Raw genomic sequence first — 22,675 nt, 5'->3', positions numbered from 1 at the left:
TATATATTTATAATGCTCAACGATGAATATGTACCTACGTACATGTACGTGTATCCTATCAATAATAATACGACGATTCATGGCAGAGCCTCAATAGAATTAGGTATACCTATTGTTAAAAAAATGCTGCCTCTTTGGATTGGTTTTAAATAAAGTTCCAGGATCGAAATCACGAATTTGAATAGATTTAAAGATTTTAATGCATAGCGCATTGAAGGCACGGATGTAGATCAGATAATAGAACACGGTTACAAGCCATCTTCTTGAATTTCTGGACGTGAACAATATAAGAGAGTAACAATACAGTGAACGCTTATTAACCAGATCCACTTCATTTTTAGTGTGATTATAAAAAGATATTATTTCCGGTTTCAATTTATCTCCAGTACAGGCATCAACTGCTGTTTCTCTACATGGGTTGCTTAATATCTGAACTTGACTAGTCGCCACCAAGATCATCCCGGCAATAGCCTTCGGCCAACCAAGCCTCGATCAGTCTCTTTCGTCTGTTGTCCATAATTATCTAAATAATAACTCTGTTTTACCAAATATAAATAAATACATTATAAAATTAATAATTTATAAGTATGTAACATTATTTTTAAAATCACAATATAATATTTGTAAATAATTTGGAAAATCCAAAAGTGCACGCCTCATAATTTTTTTTTAATAAATATTTATTAATTATTATTTTTGTTTATGTAATAACAATTAAACCACATCGAATCAGACCCTGAAAAATGAAAGGGTTCTATTCCTGAGCATACTCAAGCGTAAGAGAAAAAAAAAGACTCGATTAGTAAAGTATTTCGGTCGCTATCGTGTTAACAAGAAAAAGGATCCGCACATACAGACACACGGACGTCCAAGACAGAACTTTTTTAAACTGTTTTTTAACTAGTTTAAATAACAAAAATGACATCAAAAATATCATGAACGTTAAAAATAGTGTTTTTTTTTCTTAATATGTGTGTGTATCTTAGGTGTGTATATGTATTATCTTACAAGTGCAATGTATGATACATAAAGACATTTTAAGTTTGAAAAATCAGATGTTTTGCGCGAAGTGACAGTAGTACCCACCTCAACGCTTCGCTTATGAGGCGTGCAAAAATAAACGAAACAGTCACAACAAAAAACTTAAGTCATTGGTCGCGCGGCATACCTACGTAGACCGCGAATTTTGTGGAGCTCCTGTTGCACCGAGTGCATGCAGCAATTATTTAACTTAGAGTTCACGAAGGATGAAATAACTGGAGCTATTAGATTTTTAGAAATTTGCAATTTTGTATCACTGGATTACACGTGTAGACCACGCGACTACTATACGCGGTTATTATGAATATTTGCTCATGACCTACGTGACGTTTTTTACGATATTATATAATAATAATCAAGCTAATTTCATTATGATTGGTGACATCGATACAATCACAGTAGATTAAATTATATAATACACACCTGAAAGTTAAATGCGATGATAATCGAACAATATTGAAAATGATTATCTTATAACAAAAACATACTTATTAATATACTAAATATTTAACTATAGACGAAATTAATTACCTACAATATTATCTATGGTTTTTATATTTAGGTATAATATTATAAAAGTGTCTATTTCGGATTCTAATTTTTATATGACTCATTATTTACTAATGTTTGATATATTTTTACAATCAAAATCATCAAATCATTAACAGGGGTTTCCACAAAACCGGTTTTTAGGACGTCTTAAAAAACTTGACATTCTTTATTCATAATATGAGAATTCAAACATTGATGTTTGGTGAGTTAGAGCGGGCTCCAAGGAGATGTTCGTTTGCATAAATAGCGGACCTAAATCTGACTTCTGAACAATATATATATTGTATAGATCCCAGACATCCTATAGACAGATGTTGTCATGTTGCCAACCAGTTTTGTGGTCCCCTTCCCCGCACGCCGGTAATTAAATAGTTATGGCATACAAAGAAAAAAATAAACATTTCCAAAACATGCCGCGTGGGGTATCAAATGAAAGAGCTTATTGAGTAGATCACGAATATATAGCATACTATAACATTTCTTACACTTTCTCTAAGATTTTTTAGAAAATTTACGAAAATGGTCCATTTTTGAGTTAACTTTAAACCACTATAGATTGAAAATTCATGAATATATTTTTAAAATTATAATTTTAAATAATTAACAATAGTCCATTGTTTACGATTCAATCCCTATACCTATATAACCTTTTATTTTAGAATTTGGTTTTCTAATTTTCTTAACATTTATATGATAGCGAGATCATCTTTTTTTACTATAAGAATCGGTAAACTTGGCACACCATTATTAGAGCAAATTAAGTTTATGCCATTAGACAAACATGAAGGATTGCTTCTTGTGCCCTATTAGACGAGACTTTTTCCTTTTTTTTGTACGATGAAACTAATGTCTATCCAAATAAATTAACAAATATTCGATAAATTACTTTGAAAGGATATTATCAAAAACGTCATTATTACAAAATGGCGACTTCAACCGTAAGTTAACGGCAACGATACGCAAACAGTATAAGATCATCTAAAATTCTTTTAAATCACTCATTTTCCAAACACCTGAAAAACGTTCCCAGTAGTTAATCCCATGAATTTAAACAATTGACAGTACCTACTATGTGTTTTTGTGTTATCTTAATGTTATCGTCTTGAGTACATTTCGATGATTATCTGATTTTATAAGTAATAGTGACGTAGAACGGGGAAGAACCTTGTAAAATGTGACGTAATTAAACATATCGCGATATAAATTACCTTTCACTGATAAACAGATTAATACCTAAAAGGTAATATAGGTATCAAAATCCATTCAAAAGTGAATGAATTTTTGGGATTAGAGACGTGTTAGAGATCACTTCTTTATTCGCACTTAACAATTCCGTGTTATCGCAGCGCAGATTTTTTTGTGAAAATTTGATATGGAATTGAATTCAAACCACTCAGCTATACACATACAGTCTGTGCAAATTTTCATTTGAATCAAGAGGGCGTATCTACGAGATGAAAAACGGTCACAAATTGATCAACTACGCAATTGAAAAATAACTCCTAGTCAAGCTTAGAAGACGTATATTGTTTGTGGTCTTAACTCAAAACCAAGAAGATACTAGTTAAATATTAAAATATGTGTTATTATAATATACGATTAAAACACAATATTCTTGTTTTTTATTCAAATAGAATTAAAGGACTAACAATTTGTTGCATGGGCATATTTGTTGATCGCACCGTACCACATTTGGAATTTTTAAAAATTTTCATGTAATGATTTCATTTATATGTTACATGAAATATAATTTAATTTTAGTGATTTGATATCTTACTCGATATGTAGCTTCATAATCGGAGCGTTGAGGTAGTACTCTACCCTCTACCTGTGGTAGTACTCTACCCTCGCCTTACAAAAATCATTTTTTTTAACTACCTACATTTATTATCTATCTAGAATAAATAATATTTACACATCATTGTTAAGAGAAAACACTAGTCTTAACACCTATAACATAATATCTGTATGTATGAAAACCGGCCGCGGCGTGGTCACAGCTATAACTCGGGAATTTATTTCAAACTCAAACATTTATGTATTCAATTAGACTTTTTCTAGAAGCACTTTTCAAACGTCATTACTTTTTAACATTTACCACCGATTCGGAAAGCAGTATCAACGGAGAAGAACCGGCAAGAAACTCCATAGTTGCTCTTTACAAAATACATATATGTAACATCATAATTATATACCATGATGGACCACACCCCCACAAAATCCGTCATAATATTATATAGTAGGTACCTACCTAGCATGTAAATCATGTAAATGCCATACTGTTTTGTACGATGCGTGGCAGCACCGAAAGCTCGAATCCTTTTCCTCACTTATTCTATCTCAGTTCTTTGTATTACACCTATTATATTTTTTTCATTCCTATTTATAAATAAATATTACACAATATCAATTTAAATCCTATAAATTTGCTGAATGTTGAAGCCCTTAACGAAGGGTGCACTCACACACATCAGTCACCGTCACGGCACGTCACCGGACAGGATTAAAAAAAAATATGTATCAATAGTTCTAGTATGACTCTGTTCCCACACGACAGTCGCCGGCACGAAATCTATCAGTGACGTCACCGGTCAGGCACGTCAAATAATCTTTCCATACATGTATCATACTTTTATCCCCACTCACCCGGTGCCGTCACGTCTCAGTTCAGTCAGCGTCGTGCTACCGTCAATAATTGCTACATGTTCTCTAGCGTGACACACGTCTAATCACTGACTAACCTGATGTATGTGTTCAATGATTCAGTCAAACCGGCGACGTGACTGACGGACAACATGACGGTGACTGGTGTTTGTGGATACGTACACAAACCGTCACCGATCAGTCATCGGTGACTTGACGGTGACTGATGTGTGTGAGTGCACCCTTAGTAGATCGCAGGTCAGAAGAACATATCTTTGCAGGATCACGGTACATTCCCGAGAACTAATTTACCATCAGCTATTAGGTATAAAGAACTCGTTACGCAAAAACAAATAATGACTCATTAATGTGATGTATTGTATCTTCGCCAAATCTCGGTAAGAACCGATTGAACTTCTTATCAAATCATTAACATTTAGGTACATTATAATATATAAACGCGTTAAAAAGTACACTAGCTATCAGACTGCGGATGATAGACAGCTTTTCCAAACGGTAAGTTGGTATTTTTATTATTTTGGCTCGTTCTATCATCGCTTTGAATATTATCATAAAAAGCATCGGTAGATTTTATTCTGCAAGTTATGGAAATAAAAAAAAATTGAATTATTTTATAATAAATTTAAAATTTAAAATAGATGAAAATATATTGTTATTTTCTGAATCTAAAATCGATTATTATCGCTTGTTGTAAGTAGCTATATTTATAAAACCCAGTCAATAATTTACCTGCAACATACATTTATCGGGGATATTTTTAAATGTTAAATCTAAAACCGGTTAACCATTAGAAGGTATCCAAAATATTCCATTTCGGACAATGAACGCCTTAGCTGTAATAATCAAGGTATTTGTCAAAATTAAAAAGGTGAGATATTATTATCATCTTATCAACTTGTTAATATGCTTGTTTTGCGCCGCGATTGAGTCGATAGCACTGATATATCTAAATACCACTTAAAAGCTAATGATATGTATTGCATTGTGTTTTGATTAATGTTATTCGGTTTTTAAGGTACAATGGCATTCTACGCAGTTCTTGTGTTGATCAGTTTGGCAGTTTCCACACAAAGTTTGCCGCCCAGAATAATTGCATCGAAGGAATTGAGTACGTATCAATTTTTTATTAAATTCATTATGTTACCAGATGTTACCATTTCTTAAAAGTGATCAAAAGATAATTATTTCAATATTTGTATTGTATGTAAATACTTGTGTTCTCGATTCGATTATTACTTATTTTAATTCCCTTTTTCACCCTCCTTGTTCTGTGCCTTAAAATCAACGCTTCTTTTCGCGTTTCAGTCTTTTTCAAATTTATAGACTGCTTATTATTTACATAACAAATTATAATATTATATTAAAATGTGCGTATTTATTTAAAACTTAATAGAAAAAAGAAATACACTCACCGGCACGGAATCTTGGCCACTTACAAATTAGCCGATAAAAAAAGTTTGAAGTGTTTTTCACGATTTTTTTGTACGCAGATATGTTAACATATTGTTTGTTAAATTTTATGTTAAGAAATCATTAAGTTTGAGAATAATCTTTTACCACTTTTTAAGAGTTACTCGAAATTTGTGATTTGTGCGGTTAAGCCGAAGTTACGAATTGTTCGTTTTAAACTTTTTTCGATATCGTTTATGCCGTTTTAAGATATTGTTATTGTTGTACTGTAGTCAATGATCATAACAAACAATAAAAAATGCCGTTAACATCTGAACAACCTGCTCAGGCCATACATGTAAAGTACCTAATGTACAGAAATAATGTTATTTTACGCAAAAAATTGCAGTGGCCAAGATTCCGTGCCGGTGAGTGTATTTTAAAATAAAACATTAAATCGACTTCAAAACCAGAAAGTAAAATATATTAACATAGTAATTATTATAAGCACCCTGTTATCTTTTTGAAATCCGTGCAAGCGAACTCACATTATAGGTAGCAGATAGATACATACAAGTATGTACTAGATACATACTTTACATACAGTTTATCATATTCACTGAACCACAAGTTATACCTAGTTGTACATAATTCGCATACCTTCTACCGAATTGAAACTCCAAACGCAAACCTTTTTTATTTGTTTACCTAACATCATAACTCACACATACCTATGAACAGATAGATTTTGATTCCAATTCTGGTTCGGTTTGCCATGCAGTTTCCAACGATCTCGCGACATCAGGAAACCTAACAATGTACTTACATATTCTGCAGGATGCTACACATTCCCGTTCGTAAGCCGTGAAGAGTGGAACGCCAGACCTCCAACAGTCATTAACACACAGAACCTCCCCGTGCCCTTGGTTGTCATCCACCACACGTACATCCCTGGCGCTTGCTACAGTCGAGCTGAATGTTCGAGGTCCATGCAATCCATGCAGAATACCCATATGATAACCAATGGATGGGGTGATATTGGATATAAGTAAGAATTGTTGTTGTTCGTGCACGTTTGATTTATTTTGTTAAGAATCCATACTATAATATTATAAATGCGAAAGTAACTCTGTCTGTCTGTCTGTTACTCATTCACGCCTAAACTACTCAACCAATTTGTATGAAATTTGGTATGGATATATTTTGATACCCGAGAAAGGACATAGGCTACCTTTTATTGCGAAATATGTACCACGGGCGAAGCCGGGGCGGACCTCTAGTAACTTATAAATATTTTTTCCATATTAAGGAAATGGAATACTTAAAAAATTTCGCATATCCTAACCTTATCTTTTACACTACGAAATATACCTAGATTTGGGATTAGCCTAAAATAGCAGAGAAGCAGCGATTGGTAGAATTGTTGATTAATAAATAATCGTTTTTTTCAGTTTCGCAGTGGGCAGTGATGGAGTAGTCTACGAGGGACGCGGCTGGAACCGTGTGGGAGCGCATGCAGTTGGCTACAACGTTAACAGTGTTGGAATTGTCCTTATTGGCGATTGGGTTTGTAAGTATAACTAATTTTTTATATAAAAAAATAAAATGTGTCATAAATAAAGTCAATCTTGAAAGCAATCTGCTAATGCATTACGAATTTCAGAAAAAATTTGCAAGATCGTTGGTTAACAGGAATTTGTTAAAACATTTCGAATTTCTGCAGATTGTGGTTAACAAGATTGTTAGTCGTAATAAATTAGCCTTTAATATAGATCAACTAGATCACCATACTTTATGAATTCGTGTGCCCATTTAAGTAACCTACATTACCACTCATATTTTTTACTTATATGTGATTACCTATGTGACGTTTAGTTCTATTGACTTTTTTAACTAAATCGTATTCTTCTTTCAGCGGTTGTGCCTCCTAAAATCCAACTGGACGCTGCAAAAGATCTAATTCAAGTAGGCATTGAGTTGGGTTACATCAGTCCTGACTACAAGCTGATCGGCCACAGACAAGTTGGAGCCACAGAATGCCCCGGACAAGCGCTATTCAATGAAATTAATAATTGGGAAAGATTCACAAACTCTATCTAAATATATATAGTTAGTTAATATTTGTTACAGCTTTGTTATTTATTTGATACTGATTTCTTGTATTAAAATTGTTTTTGAAAAAGATGCATTTTTTGTGTATATAGTATGTAATAAAAACTTCGTTCTTTAATTGAGAACATAATACGTTACGTTACTCCATATAATTTCCTATGTAGGAGACCAAAGCCGTTGGCCAAAATAAAATTACTAACCCTATTTAGAGAAAGCTTTTAAGATTTTAGAAAATTCACGAGGAAATGTAATTAGAAATATTTTTTCAAATCATATTTTTCTAGCGTCTTCCTACTTCAACAGATTTACACGTGTGTAGATTTTTATTATATAAGTAGGTACCTTATACAAAATACTTATTGCTATTTCTATACTATGTTGCTTAAAAGATAAGAAATGTCTTAACATATATTATGTGGAATATGTAAAATCATGTAATCATTGTCCTGATTTGAACTGACCAAATAAATACATAAAGGGACAGTCCCTAGTACTCTTACTTTACGAGAATAACAATACATCACAGTAGTTGTATTCAGAGAAATCAATTGGTATGTAGTGGTTGGGTTGACATCAACAATTTTATGTCGAAATTCATATCTATTAATGAGGGCTTTGTAGGAAACAACGTGAGAACATGCGGTTTTCTTTATTTATACACGCGGAATTACAATCAAATGAGTAATATTTTAAAAATAATTCCTCGTATTTGGTGTGACGTTATTAAAGTAGGTACATAATATCTACACATATTAGACAAAATAAATCAACAAGAAATTAGGCTACAGCGTATAGGTAAAAGGAAATGCAACGAATTCAGTTTATAAAATGCTTATGATATCATTGATAGGAATCATGGCTGTTTATTCACAATCATGGAATAATTGAGTGATATAATATTTCCCTGTTTCCTTCATGTAGGTCAATTTTCAAGAAATAATATAATCATGCTATATCTGATACAGTACAATAAACCTAGTAGATACAGTAGTAAAATTGATGATTTATTGCGCATAAAAATTAAATTAAATTATATAAAACAGTTATTTAAATTTAAAAAAACCAAATCTCGTAAAATAAATATAGGCTATTTAGTAGTGTATGAAAATACAGAAAAATACCGTAGTATTGTCTAGTTACTACACCTACCTTGTACAAGAGGAAGAGACTTAATTCACGACAATGACGACGAGTTCATTCAAATCGTAAATAAGTAATTATGCAATCGTTAACAACAAACGATAATTAATCATGAATCTTTTCATCAATTAGCCAGTACCTAGGTACGTGCGATTGGCGCCCGACATCCGGCTGACACGCCTGCGCTTACGCAACTTCAAAGAACCGCTCCTTTCGATCCATTAGAGTATGAAAATTACTTGTGAATGTGACTTTCCATACATTTTGCAGTGTAAAAGGCTTGATTTTTCTCTTTTATAGCCACCAAATCAACAAAAGAAAAACGTTACAATGAAAACCATGACGGTTTTCTTTTTTTTTTTTTTGGAAACTAAACTACTAAAAAAGTAGCTTAGGTCTTATTCTGGGTCTTCAGCTACCTACATACCAAATTTCATTGTAATTGCTTCAGTAGTATTTGCGTGAAAGAGTAACAGACTTCCATACATCCACCCTCAAAAACTTTCGCTGCCTATTTTATAATATCGCCCGCTTTGTCTAAAACCTAATAAATTATATACTAAAACCTTCCTCTTGAATCACTCTATCTATTACAAAAAACCACTTCATAATCCGTTGCGTAGTTTTAAAGATTTAAGCATACATAGGGACATAGGGACAGAAAAAGCGACTTTGTTTTATACTATGTAGTGATAGTAACTAGGATAGAGTACTTTTCAATTTTAAAACGACCGATATTCTCAATCTGTAGCTTATTGTAATACATTAAATGTATGAAAATATAAGTTAAAAAAATAATACTTATAACTTGAATATAATAGGTAGGTGTTTGGCTATAATTTTTTATAATGATGTTTTTCCGCGGCGACACGAGTAAAGTTCATAGAGTGAAGTCTATATGGTGAAGTCCCGCGAATAGCAGATGCTATTAGTTATTGCTCAATTTATCAATAAAAGCGTAGGTAGGTAAATAAATAATAGCTCTTCTACGATATCATTTAACAAACAAGGTGACGAGGTAAAAATAACACGAAATAAGTAGGTATATTAACAAAATCATGTTAATTATTTGATGGGACCAAATAATTTTAGTTTAAAACATACAGAGCGTTTTCAATTTGCTCGCGTTTGCAAACTGACGCCCCCGTTTGTAAACGGCCGCGGCGTAATCATACAATTTGCTTGCGACATATAAAAAAAATATATCTGACCGTCGCGTCGTGCTGACCGTCATTAGTTTGCCACAATGTTTGGCATCCACACATTTATTTTCCAATAGATCTAAGAAAATTTGCCAATATTTCGGCGTGGCGTATTTATGATTTTATTGTTGAGAGCCACTTATTCCCAAGGAAGTATGTTCTGTCAGCGTCAGGGGCTTAGCAGGAAACAACGAAAATAGATCTTGTCCGAGAGCGTTTTTAAATAAAATGCGGACATGATCCGCCGTCACGGTCGTATATAATGTTGTTGATAATATTCATTTATCCTTCTTAATGAAATTGGCTTAACTAGTGATAGAAACGGAGGCTAATCTATTACATCATATTATTATGTTGAAATAATGAAAATTTAAATGTTACTAAGGATATACTATTTTATAAAGAATAATTATCTAATTAGGTTAGATGATGATGATGAATATTTGGCGTAATAAGAAGTTATTTGTTAAAATACCTACTGGTAGAAATGGATATACTTATAGTTTTCTGTATATTAAATGTATAGTAAACTGTTATATAGTCTCTGTATATTAAGACAAACTGTTGACCTACTTTCATTAAGGAAAAAATTATTAAAATGACGTGTAATCTGTGCGCCGACTCTACACCACAATATAGTTATACCTACTTAAAAAATTAAAATTAAAAATGTTTCCTATATTATAGCAATACATATTGAAATCGTAAATGTTTATCTTTCAATACAAAACTAATATTTGGAAATACGTTTTACCGACGTATGTAACCTATGTTTTATACTTAGCATAAATCAATATACCTACATATATTACATATTTTTTGCGATATGTCTACCTACGATCAACCTCGTACAAAACACCCACTATCTCGACTACATTATTTAATATAAATGAATAGGTATATAATCTACCCGCAAATATACAAAAAAAATTAGTCGACACATTGCTGAATTTAATTACATATACATTCATCCTCGATTAAATGAAAGTATTGTGTTAAAGAAACAAATGCTAAAAAATATATTTCTAAGGTAAAATGAAAAAGCTGCCCATTTTTTGTACGGCAAGCTTATTTATAAATTACTTGTATAAGAGATAATGTACGCAAAGGATATTTCGTAAATATTGTATTATTTTAATGCTCATCAATTATTTTCTTTTATGATTTTAATAAATGCTCTTGAAAATATCTAATCAATGACAGAACACAGCCAAAGAGAACTAGAGAACGCTTTGCGTGTTTTTCTACAATGAACAAAAAATCTATAGACGATCTAGCATCAAGTATTCATTGAATACTCGTATTATTAGCGACTTATCTCAGTGTAGAAAACTAAAACATCCCGAGTACGCTATAGCATGTTCACCGTCTTGACGCACCTATTTATAAGTTCCAGAGATTATCGAAACACGAAATTCCGCTAGTAGCGAAGCGCGCGCGCCAGACGCCGCGTCTTTTTCATCTTTTCAATCCTCCATTTTTATCGTATATTTTGATAGAATTATCATAATTTAAATTATGACTAGTTGTCACATTGTATTGTGCGGTGAATTATAAGTGTGTAAATTTGTGATTTACATTATCATACAAACCACACGAAAACAGAGTAAGACAACCTTTCAGGCGTTTCCATATATTTTAGATTCACACACTTTTTATGCAAGTAATCGTACACTAACTTGTTTCTTATAACCTTCTAAATTAAACCATATAATGGAGAGCTTTTATAAAATCTTCTCTAATATTTTCTATTGCAGCGGAAACTGATGGTATCTGTTATGAATTATGAGAAAAAAAGATAAACATCCACGTAATAACGACTTTGATAATGACTTTCAGTTTTGCCTGGATTTTTATTAATAGTCAAAAGGTCAGGTATTTAGATCCGTTTGAATAAATATTTAACGGTGATTTTCCTTTTCCGATAATTCACACGTCTTAATTAATTTGTCTTAAAAGCTGTAGGTAACAATAGCAGTTCAACAATAAATGAGCAAATAGTTTAACTAATTAACATAAACGGTATAAACAGTAATCGACTATAGAGGTATTATTAAAAATTTTCATGAATGAGCAAAAGTAGAGCTCTTTTTAATTTAACTCTATAAAATCATTCAATCTTAGCAAACGAAATATAACTCACACTATTTTAAATATCCCTTATAAAATTTATATCATAAACAATCTTTCTTTGAAAAATTTGCAGTAGGTATTATTTTTATCTTCGATGTAAAGTTTTCAATGTCTTTCATTACAAAGCGGAGATAAATATATCTGAACAGCTTTTCCCAGACAATTTTATTGAATGAAGTCGTTTGGAAAGATTCAATGGTCTTCTCTATTTTTCTAGCCCATTATAATATTATTGTGCGATATAAATGTATTTTTTAAAGATTAAACGTAGAATTCTTTAAAATAAAGCAGCAATGAAAAGTACAGCCTATTATAATAGAACTAATTACACAGCACATATAATATAATTAAAAAAATATCTGGACATCAGCTGATAACCATCACAAGTATCAAATACAAAATATATATAATCATGACATTGTTATCCTGGATATCAAAGGCAGATTTATTTTGTTTAGTTTTCTAACTACGTACACAAATAAAAAAAAACTTGCAATAAAAGAACGACCGTTTCCTCATCGACACACACAATACAAAACCCATATTCAAATTACAAAATGAAAACACATCGTCTGACAAAACGATGAAAACTCGAGACTTAGGTGCTTACTTACACTTAGTTGCACAAAAAGTTGTGAAACACAGTTGTTAACCAATTACTTAACAATTCTAAACACACCACTTTATCCACAGTAACACAATGCCCATCGGCAACGTTAGTAAGGACTCAGGTCCAAAGCGGGAAAGCTTTAGACCACCATGGGTCAAAGATAAGGACTCAGAAGCACCTCCACCATGGCTTCAGAAGAAATTGAAGCCAGTAGATAGCCCGAAGCCTGCCTTGCCCGTCCAGGAAGAATTTACTATAAAGCCAATCAAACGTAAGTATGTGTGTTGTTTTAAGAATTTAGTTTTAAATCAATTACGTCACAAAAATTAAGAAGACGTGGTAGGCGTTGTATCAGTCGCCCTTGAAGATTAATAATGTTACTTATCGTAGACCGGGAGATACTGACACAAAATTTCGAGTCATTTGTATCAGGATGGCGGTTCTACAGGGTTCTTAGTACGCAATGACAAAAAGAAAAATGATAGTGTGAACGCTGGTACCGGCGGCTTAGTCGCGTGGGCGTTAGTCGAACTCGTCGGAAAATAGCGAAAGTCAAACGATTTGTAACAGTATGGCACTTATTTTTCCTGGAAGTTTGAGGATCAAAGAATATAAATACAAAATTTCAAAGATCTAGGTGTTGGAAATCTTCACTTATATAAATTAATACTAAATTAATTTTTCAAGTATGACAGCACTTTTTCCCCCTACTAGAAGTATGGCAAATATAATAATGGTCACATTTTATCAAATACTCTCCAAAAATCCAAATGCAATACTGGTACAAAAAGTTTGGCAAAATAAATTTTTTTTGCAGATTTTCGGCGGTATGGCGACCATTTGGAATCGTCCGAAAAGTATGGCATAGCGATTTTCGTAAATGGCTGCACGACGATGGTTACCTGTGCAAAAGTTAGCCTGGTACAAATGGTTGAATAATTGTTTTATTTAAATCAACATATTCGCGTCGGTATGGCGGGCTGTAAGTCACACCGGAAAAGTATGGCATGACACTACCGCCTACTTCTTTTTTATGGGCTATCGGTAAATACTAAAATTTTTGTGTTACAAATCGTTTGACTTTCGCTATTTTTCCGACGAGTTCGGCTAACGCCCACGCGACTAAACCACCGATACCAGCGATCACACCATCATTTTTCTTTTTATCATTGCGTACTAAGACCCCTGTAGAACCGCCATCCTGTTACAAATGACTCGAAATTTTGTGTCAGTATCTCCCGGTCTATCGTACGATGATAGGAGATGTAATTTAAGAAATTATACATTTTTGTTTTAGAATATTATACTGTGCAATGATTATAAGCTCTAGCAGTAGATCTGTTTATAATTTTAGGAAAGAATGAAGATTGTCGAGACAGAAATGTATTTTATAAAAATATTCGATACAATTCTACTAAGACGTAAACTATATATTTTATTTTTAATATTTATTGACTTGTTTTTGTTAGTTTATCACTCAGGAATAACAAGACGGTAAATTGCGTACTAGCGATCCACAACAATAGTCAATCATATGTGAACATTCGTTAAATTTTTAATCTCTTTTGAATCTCTCACGATATAAATAAATAGCAGAACTATAAATAACGATACACTGTTTGGCTTAGTAGCAATAATTAACGTAAAAGATAGTTATATTAAATAATAATAATGAGTGTAATATAGCACGTGACGATGTTCTCCCACATGTATGAAGCAACATCCAAACTTATCTTTTTGTTTTTGGTTGAGCAGCTGTTTTAAATCATTTCCTATTCATGTTTCACATAAATAGTATGTGTTTTGGAACAAATAAACGACTCTGGAAGTTTTGGATAAGGTATATGTAGGAATACTTTACATTTAATTCAAATACATGGTAGTCAGTTACTAGTTAAATATGTTTCGATTCATTTTAATTGATAAAATCTTTGTTTTTATTACGTATAGTAAAGTTAACATCAATCAATTAATAAATAATGAATTGATTAATTCTCGTTTTACTTTAAACATCTTAGTTACCACGCGCATCTGAAAAATGTCGCATGCACTATCTTCAGTCATGCTACGTACTAGGTGTTACGTAGGTACTAACAAGTTTATATCCAAAAGTGCATGTAATGTGTCGGTATATACTCACCTACATAATGACGTCAACACGTAGCCAAAAGTTTGGCATGGACACCACTTCTCAATACTTTACTCGTTCCCAAGTTCGTTAGTCTGGAGTTGGAAGTGTGACGTGGAGTGTGTTCATTACAAGAGAACTGTTACGAAATTATATAGTGGTTATGTGCTAAGGTATAGCAATTATTTGAAGTGAAAATGTGTTGAAAACTGCACAGCATTGCACTGCAATTTGTTTGTATACTCAGTTTTTATCCATAAAGTAGCAAGTCATATAGGGTCCATATCAATTCGATTGACGTAACGATTACAACTTTATATTATTTTACATAATATTCGTCCAAGAAATAAGGAGCATGTGAAATGGACTCTGCCCTGATACAATAATTCAGAAATATACGTTGTACTTGTAATTATAATTTGCAAAATTAACAATTTAAGGGAATTTCATACAGTGTTGGTAAAATATTAACCAAAATTCGTTTCTTAAGGTTTGTAATTAATTTTAATATGTATTTCACAAATTTCACGATTTTTACTTTCAATTTTATTTTGTGACTCTGTTTAATAAAATGCACTCCTTATAACGGTAACTGTTAAAAGCCAAATTGTTTACAATACTTGGGTATAATTATCGCGGACAATCAGAAAATCTTAAAACAGTATCATGAATCGTTACAATTAACGTTTCGGTGAGATATTCCAAGCCAGTCGACGCCAACGAATCGCGATATTTTTAGAGACGACACGCATTTTACAAAATAAACGTAGATGTTGGAGTTACACTATGATTTATAAGAACGATTTGAGAAGAGAGTAGTTATTTTAGTTTTATGTTGCGTATGTGTCGAATTTAGAAGAAAATTTATATTATAAGCCCTCAAATTCTAAAAATAATGAGCGAATGTTTAAAAAGATAAAACTGAAAACAAACGATTAGATTACACTAATAAATAGCATATAAATGTACCAAGGTGAAATATTTTCTCAAGATCGAACATTAATTTTGATTATAGTGTAATTAGTTATAATAAAACATTTCACAAATTAGCCCTTATAGTTTTGACAAGTAATCGCACTAAAATAGCGAAGGTCGGCCATCTTGGCAGCGGCCATGTTTATTTACGTCCGTGAATGCTATCGAATGCACACAGAACGAAGCGAAAACACGTGTTGCAATTCGTTTACCTAATCTTCACACAAATTCTTATTGCAAAAGTAAAAGTGATGAGACTGTTATGACCACATACAATCAATAGATCATGGGGCTATCAAATATTAGTTCATATATCATCAGTAACATTTAAAAATTTTATACAGCTGAACAAAAACCGCACCGCTGAAAAAATGCAGTGTATTAGATATTGAAACATGACGAGACCGAACCGTCAGCAATATTCCGTTCCCTTTTAATATTTAACGACTTATTTCCACAGCTCTATTAAAGAAACAAGCGACGATTAGAGCAGAACCTACTAACGGTTCATCTGAAACATTAGAAGAGAATCTAGTCAAGCCTTCCGCAGCGAAACAAGCTGATAAGGCGTCCAGACCGGTAGGCGAAAAACCTCGATTCACAAAATCTTCTTTAAAATCAACTGAAAAGTCAACTGATGATAAACCTTCGCCGAGTAAGCTTGTGCAAAAAGTAAGCATCGTTGACAAGGTGAAACCAGATGATAAACCCGTAGCCAAAGTATCTAAACCCGAAGATAAAACAACAACAGCAAAGGTTCCTGAAAAACCAATTCTAAAGAGTGTTAAAACCATAGATGATAAAGCGAAAGAAAAATCCGTTAGTATTGTTGATAGAAAATCTGATAAGAATGAAACATCAAAGCAAAATACAGCAAATGATGTCACTTTAAATGGTAAAGCAATTCCAAATTCACTTATTAAAGAAAATAAACTAAACGAGAAACCGACAGAAAAGGTGAAAAAAGAAGACAAATCAAACATGGCGACTAAACCACCGACTCCTATTGAAAAATCTCCTTCAAAGGTAATTTAATAAATTAAAAGTGATTATATACTTAGAATTACATTTTATTTAAATAAATAATTAATATTTCAGCTCCCACCACGTAAACCTTTACAAAAAGCGCCATCAAAAGACGATGTGATGCTGAAAAAATGGAGGGATCCTCTACATGAACGTGTCAAAGAGAACATCGATAAGACTCTAGCCAATGAAATTCCCAAAGGACATACACTTACCAAGAATGAAAGCTTAAGAAGTAAGTAGCAATATGCCATGTATACATTTTGATATTTTTCACGCTGAGTTAGGTACGAAATCTTTTGTGTACTAAGTTAACAGTTCCGTGTCGTTAGAAGGATGTTTTATTTTGTTGCGTTTAGCTTTGAGTGATATCTACTATTGAAGTACCTACGCGAAATATACGTTTAAATAATATACAAAAAATATACAATTTTAACAACAACAAAAAAATATTCGATACGTGAACAAAAATTGTAATACAAAGTGATGCGAATACTACATTCGCATTACCATAATGTATTTAAAATTTTATAAAACTAATGTTTTAAATACGTTGTTATCATTTTATTTTCATAATTAGGTACTACATATTGTTAAATTTCAATATAAAGCTTGTTTTCAATATGCGTAACTACATGTATAAATATCATTCCGCCAAATCACGATCGAATTATCTCGATGCGTATCAATCAAAAATCTAATTGTGTCCTATGCGCATACAAGTCGCTATTTGGCAGTTATAACAACGACGGGCAGTAGGAAGATAAAAATATAATGACGGGATACTCCATCCTAAATTCCTTTCCCACTATTCATTGTATTGTATTCAATGTACTGGTTATGAATCTGATACACGCAACGTATTTTTTTCGGAATACCTATTCGAAACGTCCTGATTATCAAAATCTAATTAAGTTTTTGTACTGAGATACCAATAATGTATAAACAAAGGTAGACACTCTACATATATCCATTAAAATTCTATCCAAGCTATTCCTTTTGATGTCTTCTGTAATATACAGTTTGTGGTCTAAATGTGATCCAGAATAGTCTCAGTTAGTTCCGTGTGCGACGCGGGCACAGATCAGGTGCAAATACTAACGATCTCTATTATGCTGTACAAAAACATTTCAAAAGTGAATATACACAATATAAGTAGCGATTAATTATTATTGATAAAATTCACTTACGGAGGCACTATAAAATGACGGAAGTTAGTGATAATTGGATTTCCAACATTGCAGGTATAAATAAATATGCAAGTCTTATAGTATCCCTTAATTGAATTAGTCTCCAATACTTTGATAGACCGTGTCGTGTTTCAGGTGTTTTATTTATTAGTCTTTTATACTCGCCGTTATCATTTCGTATCACTCATCGGTTGTACAGAAATTTCTTGTGAATTGGTATATATGTTATTAATAATATTTTAGGCTTACTGAAGCCTACACCACCACCACCGCCGCCACCCGCACCACCAAAATTGCCACCTCCACCGGACTTCAAAAAGCCACAAATTGATCCAAACAAGCTTAAAAAAATTGAACAACTTCGTAGTAGACCTAGGAGACGCCCTGATTGGAGTGACATGATGAAAGAGGTTGAGCAAGGAAGGAAATTAAAACACGTCGTTTGCAATGATCGGTAAATATTTAAATCTTGTTCTGTCATATTATATGGATAGTTTATTTTTTTTAAATGTGTAAACAATGCTTTGATAAAATTTCAGTTCGAGCCCCATAATAACAACATCTGTCGTTGTGAAGAACAAAGGGCAGTTTATTTTCGAGTCCGAGCAACCAAACTCACACAATGAATTACTTAAAGAGATTTCTAAAGGTGTAAGATTAAAGAAAGTTAAATGTAATGATAGAAGTAAGCCAAACTTAGAAGGACTGAGAAAGTTCCGAAGACAAATGACGATAGAAGAACAAGTCCAAAAGTCTATGTCTCAGGCCAATTTGGCAGCACCAGGCGCTGCAGTTGCCGAGGTAATACATACATATTTAATTTATTTCTTTCAACAAATCGTCTAAAGGGATTCTTTCACTTAGGGGATTTTTTTATTTGAAGGTGCCAGCGGCTGAAGAAGAAGAAATTGATGAAATGGATGACATTGATAGAGTGAGGGATGATCTTCAATCAACTAAACAGCTTTTAGCGATAGAGTTAAGGTAAAAATCGTTTTACATCAACTGAAATTTCATTTTGTGCATTGTTATAAACCATATAAATGTGATTGAAAAACTGATTTCAGAAATAAGGAAGCGCAAGAAAGGGAAAATAAGCGACTATTAACAAGGATACAAAATTTGGAAGCCGAATTAGCGCGTGAAAGAGCATTTATTAAACAAGAACAACACAAAACAGTTATATCGGTCACAGATGCCTACGATGAAAGATTAGTGAATAGTTTAAAATTAGAAGTAGAAAAGGCTAAGGAAACAGCTGACAGTTTGCAGAAACAGTATTTACAGGCAGCTGAAGATCGCGATGATGCGCTAACTGAATTAGAGGATGCTAAACGGAAAAATTCTGAGTTAGAAAAGAAATTAGAGCAGGCCTTATCGGTATGTTTTGTTCTAATTAAAATCCTTGCTAACTCTTTTTTATGTGTACTTAAATTTTGCTTTCAATAACTAATTCGCAGTATTTCGAGGAATTCGCTAATTCAGGGGACTCATTGTCAGTCAATCAAAAGAACTGGTTAGATTTTATTAAGCAATGCAAGTCGTCAAAAATAGACATAACTTCTCGAGAAGCAGTAGAACTCAAAAAAAAGATAATAGCTAACAATAACGCTTCCGCTTATACTAACAATTGCCAAGAAGATGAGGTAAAAACGATATATTGTCTTGTCTTCACTAGACTATCATTCCACAAATCATACTTATTGTATTTATCACAGATTACTAAATAGTTACTAGTATAAATATCGAATATTTATGAATCATAGTAGAATCCTCGAAGAGCGAGAGATTACCATAACTTAGATATTTGCAGTTTCATTATTTAGTATTATTTTACACAATATACAGGATGTCCCACTATTGGTATACTAAGCGCGAAGGGACTTGTAATTTAGCATACACTGATCACGTAAAAAATACTTAAACAACAAAATTACATCAAAAAAATTTTTGCTAAATTTTTCCTGAAAATCGATGTTTTCTTCTCTAGCTTCGCTCAGCCAGCATATATCGCTTCGCTAATGTGAGCATTTTGTCTATGAAAACATAATATGTATTAAACGATAGATCACGTGCTGGTAGCAAAGCTGGGCGGGTTGCAATTGTTAGGGGTGTACATATTAGAGTTTTAAGAATTCAAACATTTGAAAAAAAACTGCGTCTGGAATTTTATAAGTATTTTTTACGTACTCAGCGTATGCAAAATTATAACCTCCTTTGAGCTTAGTATACCAACAGTGGGACACCCTGTATAAACCTTCGTCATCATGCTACTATTCACAAATATTTATCAATTACGATGTAGATTTAATATTGTGGCGTAGTAAAAGGACAATGTTTATTTTTAATCTTTGATACAAGTATTTTATTTATTTCCTGTAATTCTCAGGGTATCATGCCAACAAATGTGGGATCGAGAAGATCCAGTCACGCTATTAAACAGTTATCTGTTACCAAAGATGATAGCTTTGAAGAGGAAGAGGAATCTGATGAAGAAGAAGTGAGTTTTTTTATACGTATTGATAATATTTTTAAGCTAATTTTTTAATATTTAATGAGTATTCATGTAGCTGTCATTTAAATACGGTGTGTTAATTACAAAAAAAATATGTGCTATTTTTTAATAAGTCCTTGAGCCATTTTGTTGTATTTTTAATTAAATTATTGTTTACATTAATATTTTTGCAACACATTACAGGAAGAATCAGAGGAAAAGAAACAAAAGCGATTGGAGAAAGAAGTCCGTAACATGCGTAACAAGATTAGGCATTTGAAAGAAAAACAAGATAATATGAAAAGAGAACGAATGGCCTACAAGATGTCGCTAAAGAACACGCAAGCAGCTTTGAAGTAAGTAATAAAAACATTACTTTTTAGCGAAATATTAAGGTCAAGTTTTACTCTTTTTATAAAATAAAACGCAAAGATAATATGTATCTTAAAGCTAGAGCTAAAGTTAATTACGCATAACATATTTTATCACTAATTGCAGGAATGAGAAAAAGAAATATAAAGAGCTTAAGCGAGAGGTCGATAAAATGGCTGCTATGATGAAGGAAGTTGGGTCTGACGAAGATGAAGATGAAGAAGTTGAGGAAGAGGAATCCGAGGATGAAAAGAAGAGTGGGTCTGAAGAGGAGGAAACGGAAACTGAAACAGAACAAGACACGGAAAGCGAGACCGAGAGTGAAAGTGAACCTGAGGTAGGACAACTTAATTTAGAGCATTTTAGCTAAATCATGGCTTTGCTATTTAAATTGACCTTACAAAACTAGTAGTACTTATTGTAACTAACTAATTATAATATTTTTTTTCAACTGAAAGTCAAGCTATAAGTCACAGTCAAGGTCTTTTGTATTAATACGAACTTGTAACTTTACAGGATGCACCTCTGCCAAAGAAGAAAGATAACCTAACTCAACGACTAAAAAGACACGAAACAAGGGTGAACGCGTTGAAAAAGGGCAATACGTTGTTAATGGCAAATGTAGATAGACTTAAAGATGACGTCCTCAAGCAAAAAGAAATGTCCCTTACTCTTCAGAAAGAGTTGGATTCTCTAATTGACGATCTCGAGTAGACTGTACAGTTTATAAATTACTCACTTTTGTACTTTTATAAATACCAAAAATTAGATAACTATTAATGAATCCATTAATTAAACTTAATTTGTGATGTGATGCTTTTGCTTAATTTCATAAAATCTCATTTAAATCAAGTACACATTTAATTTTTATAAAGTAACGTTTAAATAAGTTTTAACAGGAAATGCTTGAGTGGCTCTGTAATATTGTTAATAATTAAGAGTTCAATATTTATTAACCAACATTCATGTAACTTATAAATATAATGTAAACATATACCTATTATATATTATACGCATTATTACATAAGAAATCTATGTTTTATTTTCTTCCACGTACGGGCACGGGCAGTGGGCACCCTTTTACTAGTAACGTGGCCGCTCGAAATTCAGAATTATAATTACTAGAAGTTCAGTAAGTATTAATAATGAATAAATCGTCATTTTTGCACAAATTATAATTAATTTAATGTTAATACGGGTACACAATAATAACTTTTTCTAGGGCCTAAGTAGGTATATATACTTATTTGTCTACCATAATCACTTGGACGTCAGTTGGTCCGTAAACAAGAAAAACGAAAAACTCAACATTATCTACTTGGATTTTTTTCATTAACTTTAGATTTCCTTTGGAAGAAGAATTTCGGTATCGTACACCATCCCGATAATTAATATTTAAGAAATCCAATAGGTACTCGTACTGTCCACTCATAATTTTTTTGTAATAGGTACCTATCATATGAAATATGCTTTTTGATGAAATTAATAAAATTCAATTAATAATTCGAAATCTTAGTTTGAAACAGTAGGTGAGTTCCAAACATTTGTTTTTTCCCCAATTACCTAATTCGCTTTTGAAAAACGAACGTGTAATTTGTATATTTTGTCCGAAATCCGAATTATAACAAAATAAGACGTCACAATATG

General features: G+C 32.4%; 2 protein-coding genes across 2 annotated transcripts; both read left to right on the top strand.

The window, feature by feature from the left end:
* The first annotated feature begins 5,235 nt into the window (after positions 1–5,235).
* LOC149899136 (peptidoglycan-recognition protein LB-like) lies at positions 5,236–7,822 on the top strand. Its single transcript, XM_090114281.1, has 4 exons — positions 5,236–5,365; positions 6,484–6,694; positions 7,098–7,216; positions 7,562–7,822. Exons 1-4 carry the CDS (start codon positions 5,278–5,280, stop codon positions 7,744–7,746), a joined length of 603 nt encoding a protein of 200 aa, XP_089970407.1. The 5' UTR covers positions 5,236–5,277; the 3' UTR covers positions 7,747–7,822.
* A 3,722-nt stretch (positions 7,823–11,544) lies between these two features.
* Positions 11,545–21,994, top strand: sals (sarcomere length short). Its single transcript, XM_090114484.1, has 12 exons — positions 11,545–11,706; positions 12,927–13,114; positions 16,407–16,972; positions 17,045–17,207; positions 18,406–18,616; positions 18,702–18,963; positions 19,046–19,146; positions 19,230–19,542; positions 20,552–20,662; positions 20,861–21,012; positions 21,155–21,365; positions 21,545–21,994. Exons 2-12 carry the CDS (start codon positions 12,934–12,936, stop codon positions 21,740–21,742), a joined length of 2,469 nt encoding a protein of 822 aa, XP_089970610.1. The 5' UTR covers positions 11,545–11,706; positions 12,927–12,933; the 3' UTR covers positions 21,743–21,994.
* Positions 21,995–22,675: the final 681 nt, after the last annotated feature.

Source organism: Colias eurytheme, chromosome 21 (genome assembly GCF_061535395.1).
Source record: "Colias eurytheme isolate Ceu_HAF_F1 chromosome 21, ilColEury1 Martin Lab GWU primary, whole genome shotgun sequence".
Taxonomy (NCBI): Eukaryota; Metazoa; Arthropoda; class Insecta; order Lepidoptera; family Pieridae; genus Colias; species Colias eurytheme.
This window is presented reverse-complemented; position numbering and strand designations above follow the sequence as displayed.